Source organism: Melanostigma gelatinosum, assembly GCF_949748355.1.
Source record: "Melanostigma gelatinosum genome assembly, chromosome: 6".
In the NCBI taxonomy this organism is placed as follows: domain Eukaryota; kingdom Metazoa; phylum Chordata; class Actinopteri; order Perciformes; family Zoarcidae; genus Melanostigma; species Melanostigma gelatinosum.
In genome coordinates, this window is record NC_136639.1 from 18,984,001 (window position 1) to 18,991,359 (window position 7,359).

Here is a 7,359-nt window from a genome sequence, read left to right on the forward strand (position 1 = left end):
TTAGTGGTGGAATTCTTGAAAAAATATCAATATCAAAAATCTAAGGCTATTACTCAGATTTTATTGTCTTATCTACTGGCTTGTTTAAGTGTATATTCATGTTGTAACTGCTGGCTAACATGCGGTAGAAATAACATTTATCTGACAACAATTTGCAGCTGAAAATAAATCACAATCATTTCAGAGTAAGAAGAAATGAGTTCCCGTCAGAGATGAAATGTCGAACTTGTACGATTTATAAGAAAAAAAAAACGATAGATTGCTGTTGCATACACACATTAATTGAAGTACGTAAATGTGTTTTAGGCTGTGTTCCTTTATATATTAAACCTTCATCTTTATTAATTTAGCTTCACTCTATTTTGTTTGTTTTAATGTGTTCCTTTTACCGTTTGTGAGACATATCCTGCCTGAGTAAAATGTTTGAACTCAACTCGAGTCTATAATTATGAATACATATTTATGGGTACTTTTTTGAGATCCTTATCATTCTTAATAGAAGACTTCCCCTTTTTAGTTATGCAAGTGACCCACTTATATATATCATAGCTATTTCGGTGAGTAAGCAATTCTCATTTCAAACCGGAAGCAGGCAACCGCACTGTTCTTTTGAGAGGATGCTTCCGGTTTTAAATGAGAATTGTTAGGTTGAAATTACATTATTAACAAATCAAAGTCTAAAATAATGTTTTATGTGTTTGCTTTCAAATTAGAAATTGGTTATACTGTGAGTGCATTTTGGGTTTGCATTGTAAGGCCTGAGGTTTATTAGTGAAAAAAGTATTCATTACCTGGCAAGGTGGCTTCTATAAATGTAAAAAGTCACGTTCTCAAAAACTAGTTAGCTGTCCGCATAGTTTTCAGGGAGCCATCTAAACAGAGGAGGTGTTTATTGTTTCACGTGTTGTGTTCCCACCACATTTATTAACCACATGAACCACATTTTAACTTTCAAATGCCATCGGATACCGCAAGTCAGCACGTGCTGAAGGTATACTCGTAAACAAAACGCAGTTGTTTGTGAATCAAGTTAGTAAGAATTTCTTATTTTTCACCTTGCATTGAAGAATTTGCTTTTTGTATTAATAACAAAGTGGATGTCCTCTATCTATAGGGAATAAACAAACTTAGGCCACCAACAACAAACAAAAATCTAAAATTTCAGAAAATAAATTCTCAACATCTCATGTTTTGTTTGTACCGAATGTGTAAAATACTAGGCCATTTTGACCAGACTACGGCATATTTGCTTGTGTTATAATGCATTACAGTGTCAAAGCATTCCTGTCGAGGAATTTATTTAAAAGGAGATATATATGTATGTATGTATGTATGTATGTGTGTATATGTATATATATATGTATATGTGTATATATATATATATGTATGTATATATATATGTATATATATGTATATGTATGTATGTATATATATATGTATATGTATATATATATGTATATGTATGTATATATGTATATGTATGTATGTATATATATATGACTATCATAATGATCATATGTTGCCTGGTATGAGAACGCTATGAGATATTTTATCATCGCAGGTGATATGCGTGTTTCCATAATTATGATGCAGATTTCACAGGCTTAAAAGATGATGTTTTATTCATAAGCTGATATTAGTACAACAACGTCTGGTTAATTTAATGAACTTCATTAACGCAACAACAAAACTGAATTCATTGTGAGTTTAGACAATTGTCTATAAGTTGGACAAAATATTAAGCACATCAATTATTTCAAAGCTTTACATTCGCATACGTTTTACAAAAGAAATGTGCAGTCAATACATAGCAAAGAAAAAAGAACAACTTTACAATGTTGCTATGGCATGTTTTCCAAAGGCAATACATTTTTCGCATTCAATATGTATATGAGAAGTACAAAAATAACATCTTGTTGGCTCTAGCACTTACATGACAAATTTGAAAGCAATATGTCACCTTTACTAAAGATTCTAACTACGGAGCTGCATCCGTCTTAATGGTTTCCTTGATCGTGTGATCAGAGCTGGCTGAGCGACTGGGAGCCCGTTCCTCGAGTTTTGATCTCTGTACTTTCACCACTGTCTGCCTGGGATCGATGAAATACTTTCCTGCAGATGTTCTTGAAGACAGGGCTGGAGAAGTAGTAAACGATAGGATCCAACACGCTGTTGAGATAGGTCAGGCTAATGGTGATGTAAAACACAATGGTCAGGTCTTCCAGAGCAGAGCAGACTTCAGAATCGGGGAGTTTGCTGGCTAATTGTTTGGTCTGGATCCAAATCAGCAGCTGTGCGATGTTGCTTGGGAGGTAGCAAACGGTGAAGAGTACCGCAACCACGATGATGAACCAAAGAGCCTTCCTAATCTTTGCCTGCTGGGCCAACTGTCTCCTTCTCAGGTGGCCAATAATGCTGAATGTGCAGTAGAGAACCACAAGTAGAGGCACATAGAACACAAGGAGAAACTCGAACTTGTGCCAGTTCAGATTATGGTGCATTTCAGTATCAACCATGAAGCTCTCACAGTGGGTTGTGTTGACGTGTTTCAGATGGAAGACATGAACTGTCAATGAGATGGTGAGCAACCACATTGCAAGTGCTCCCCACATGGCTTTGGCGACACTCAAAGAGTTGATGGGATGATGGGGATGCACCACACGCATGTACCTGTCCACGGCGATAGCCATCAAGAAGAGGGTACTTCCGCTGCGGTTCAGTGCCAACATGAAGAGGCAGATGTTGCACATCGCGTGTCCAAACTTCCACTTGATGTTCGAGATGTAGTACATGGCACGGAAAGGCAAAGCCATGTTGAGGAAAAAATCTGCCATTGCCAGGTTGAAGAGTAACACCGTGCTGCTCTTCCATGGCCTCATGTGGAAGCAGAAGACCCAGAGAGCCAAACCATTTCCCAGGACTCCAAACACAAACTCTGTCCCCAGCACTGGCGGCAGCACCGTGGAAAGCAGGGTTCCATTGAAAAAGCACCGCATGTTGAATACGTGTTGCCTCACTGGCTGCAGATCAGAGAAATAACCCCTTGACAACTGTCTGTAGTCTTTAAAGGGAAACGTCTAAATAGAAAAAAAGTGTTTGTGGTTTTTGCATTTACAGGAAGTCTGACGCCGACGGTTCTGCTTTTCATAAACTGTTAATAATACACAAAAGTTCTCTATATATCCCCAAAGATGATATATTTCTCCAGAAAGCTACAAAGGGGTTGACTAATTACTGCTGAGGAAACAGAAAGTAAGGAATAGTATCACTTCACAATACCCTTGCATGTAGAAACATACAGTATCTACTTTTAGGTCTTGCATACAAATCACTAATGAGTTATTTATTTCATTGCATCAATTTTCAATTAAAATCAATCCACTTGAATAAAGTCTGCAATCCTCCATGTGCAGGATCCTTCCCTGGAAGTTAACAACTAAGCAAAAACATGCATTTTACTTTTTACAAAAGTCAGTATTCAAAGAAGGATGTTGGTAAGATAACCAACCCAACAGCTTTACATTGCATGCGAAATGTGAGAAATTGCAGCAATGAAAAGTCATACGGAATGGGTGTTGCTCACCTTTTAGGACTGCTGAGAAAATAAATTGTGGCCGGATCAGATAAAAACCTCATTGTTGCTTTCCAAGAGCTACAACTGTGAAAACCCAGGCACCACTCCTCATCGCAACCTACAGTGAAGTCAGTGGCAGCATTATGATGCAGCAAAAAGAAAAAGACAGAGAGATTGCTGCAGGATTGAGAGGACAGTGAATCAAGCTAACAGGTGCTGGACAAAAACTTGACCTAAAGTGAACGTGACTTCAGAATGGGATGAAGGTCAAAGCCCATCAAAACACAAGTGTTTGTGGGACAAGTCCATAAATGTCACTGACAAACTGTCAATGTCCAAACTCACACCTGAGGGTACCAGTTCACTGATGGGCTCTGTCCAGCCTACAAAGCACTGAATAAAGGGTCTGAACATGTCAATTCAATGTCTCAGTCTCTGTTTATTGCTTTGATGCTGTTGGTTATCAACAAGATTCAAGTCTACAATGAAACCAGATTTTTTTTGTTTTTAAGTGAAGGAATCTGGAAAGTCTGACATCATTTGTATACATAGGTGAACAGCTAATTCAAATTGAATCTTTGAATTGAATTAACAGGCAAATCAAAGTAAAATAAATTCACATTCAGCACAAATGAGTCTTTCAGACAGCAACATATGCAGCCATGTGAAGTAAACCGAAATGGTAATGCTTATGTGTTTGTTTGAGTTTAATGAATACTTTACTGAATAATGCTTTTCACAGCCTTCTAAAGAGGAAGCTACGTGGGTTTGTGTGACTTCCTGTGGGTGGATCAGCTTTCACTATGCAATGAGAACTTATTAAACAGAAGTTAAAGAAGCGAGAACTTTCTTCTTCTACAACTGAATTTTAGCAAATCCGAGAATTCTATTTAAGATAATGGACTCAGTGGTCACCCCCTCCCATGTCATTTTACTGAGGCTGCACAAAAGATGTGTGAGCAGTTTTAAAAATAGAGTCATGGATACCAGGCAACAAATTACCCCCCCCCCCCCCCCACACACAGGGAAAGACCTCTAAAGATCCCTAAGACCTGAATGACTGTATGAGAGACACAGACAGAGAGGGAGAGGAGTGTATGTGCGCGTGTGTCTGTGAGTCTGTGTGTTTATCAACATCACTAATTGGCTCAATCGCAAACACCTGTGTGCCTGAAGCCATTTCATGGAGATAAAACAGGGAAACACCTCTCAAACAAATCATCAAAACTCCCATAACCGTAGCTCCGATTGCTCCGATATTAATAAGTGTGAGGAAGGATGAGTTGAAGAACAGATCCTGTAAAAATGTGTCTGTAGTGTAAAAAATGTGGCTTAATTGGCGATCTAGAAATGGGGTACCGTGTTCTGTGGAAGATGTTTTTGAAGCAAAATTTAACATTGGTCTCTATGGAGCAGAAAGTTGGTTTTCCTCTCAATTAACGGCTTCCATGTCAAATGTGGAAATCTGTGGGATTCCACAGTAATCTTTCTACGACAAGGACAATATTAGCTACTTCGAGATCCAGAAATTATACATGAAGAGTGAAGATTGTGGACACAGTGGCAAAATACAAATGTTTTTTTCACAAGAATCTCAAGCTGCTCTTCACTCTAGCAGTGACATCACGCACTCTAAGCTACGCAATACACACCCATTATAAAGTCAGAAAAGGGCTGAAAAATCATAAAAGTTAAATTGCTGCAGTTCAAAAAGTTTAAAATATGTCAAAAAGCTGAATCATGTTGGCAATAGTTGAGGGTTTTCTCAACATTTGAAAGTTGAAATGGTGTCTGTAGCTGAAAGTATAAGGAAGTTGAAGGATTTGAAAGTTGAAGAAGCTTAAGAGGATTTGTAAATATTCTCCATAGAGATCCCATTCAAAAAAAAGTTGCTAAAAGCTTAATAATTCAAAAAGTTTAAAGGGTAGAAATAGAAAAAGTCATAGCAGAGATGAGCTGAAGGAGCTGAACATTTTGATAGTTGAACGGTTTCTGTAGCTTACAAAATTAAGAAGTAGCGTTGCGACAAAACGGGGGACGGAAGAAATAGTGGAACTAGAAAAAGCATTTCCTGCTGAAAATGCGTTGGAACGCTGAAAGCTGAAATTAATTGAGAAAAAATTGCTGAAAATTAAGAAATGGGAGACTATCTGTCTGAAAAATGTTGAAGCCCGAAAGCATTTAAACTGCACTGCTGAAAAACCTTCTAGTTGAAATGTCCAACTATGGTGTCTGTAGCTGAAAGTATGAGGAAGAAGAAGGCTTTGAAAGTTGAAGTGTAACAGGATTTGAAGATTTTCTCCATAGAGATCCCATTCAAAAGAAAATTGCAAAAAGCTTAATTCAAAAAGTTTAAAGATTACAAAAATGAACACCTGTGTGCCTGAAGCCATTTGAAAATATTCTCCATAGAGATCCTATTGAAAAAATAAAAAGCTTAATAATTCAAAAAGTTTAAAGGTTAGAAATATAAAAAGTCATAGCAGACCTCTGGTGAAAGAGCGGTTTCTGTAGCTTTAAAAATGAAGGAGGAGAAGCGGTGCGACGGAAGAAATAGAAGTTGAATAAAGAAACAGGATAACAAGAGTTGGAATGCTTAACAGCATTCCAACAATAAAGGAGGCTCTGAAAACAACATAGCAGTGCATTATGTTCTGTGTTAAATGTAATGCTTTATGTAGATTTTTATCAACAGTGTCAATTAGTCATGTTGAATGAATTACACGGAGAATGAATTGGTTCTTTTATAAACATCAATTACTAATCAGAGGCAACAGAAGGCTGAAATGGGTTATGGGGAGCTCAGTTTGTAAACCTCTACTGCTGTCTAGTGGATAACATTTGAAAATGCTGCCTTTGCCATATGTTTAGGAGAGGAGAAGCATGTTTCCTCAACTGTGGGAGAAAACTTTTTTTCTGTGCTTTTGGATTTGCTATCCATAAACCCACGCAAGTGCTGAACTATTCTCACATGACTTATCAGTCGCTATCCTGTCACATGCCAGGGCTCCCACTCAGTAATTTATCAATGGATGTGAGTTGGGCCTTGCCAGTTCACAAAAATGTGAAAGATCCAGTTTAGCCTGCGGGCAAACACTTCCCTTTGTTCCCTTCTCTGTCCCATCACCTGCATACTTGAGAACAAAACATCATGGTCACAACTCCACCCGGCGCAACAAACTGCAAATTCCAGTCCGACAACATTGAAGAGATCTGAAATGTCAGAGCCTATAATGTACAAAAGAAACAACTGAAGTGTTAGTTTTCTAATTCCAGTGTCAAACAACAGCACATGAGATGCATGTTGTCCAATCTTTGAATGTATGACCATTTGCTTTGTATCTTTTATTCTTTGAATGGATTTCTTTCTGAAGGTTTGGGCTGAAGCTGTGAAATGATAAAAGATGAAGGAAGCAGACAAACAAAACAAGTTATTCCACATACATCAGGTCATGTCAGGCAAGTTGAGTAAAGATGGACAAAGCAAGAGGCACCTTGTTGGTTCCAACTCCATCAAAGAAGGATACAAGGTAGTGTGAGAGGAACATATATTGTCATTTATTAAAGACAATCAACAGAGGACATTTAAATAACCAGAAGCAGATGAATTAGAGTGTCCGATCTATTGTTTGACGTTTTAAAGTTGTGAGCCTAATAAAACAGCTGCACCTCAATGTGAGGTAAATTTCCCTGAATGAATTTATTATAAATGAGAACAAGACATTTGGGTATGTAGTCACTAAAGGGGGCGAAAAATCATAGATTTATAAGACTCATCCATGTTC

General features: G+C 37.7%; 1 protein-coding gene across 1 annotated transcript; it reads right to left on the bottom strand.

Moving 5' to 3' along the window:
- Positions 1-1,778: 1,778 nt before the first annotated feature.
- LOC306779302 (hydroxycarboxylic acid receptor 3-like) lies at positions 1,779-2,996 on the bottom strand (the record flags this gene model as incomplete). Its single annotated transcript, XM_079271168.1, has 1 exon — positions 1,779-2,996. One exon carries the CDS (start codon positions 2,994-2,996, stop codon positions 2,022-2,024), a length of 975 nt encoding a protein of 324 aa, XP_079127294.1. The 3' UTR covers positions 1,779-2,021.
- Between the last annotated feature and the right edge of the window lie 4,363 nt (positions 2,997-7,359).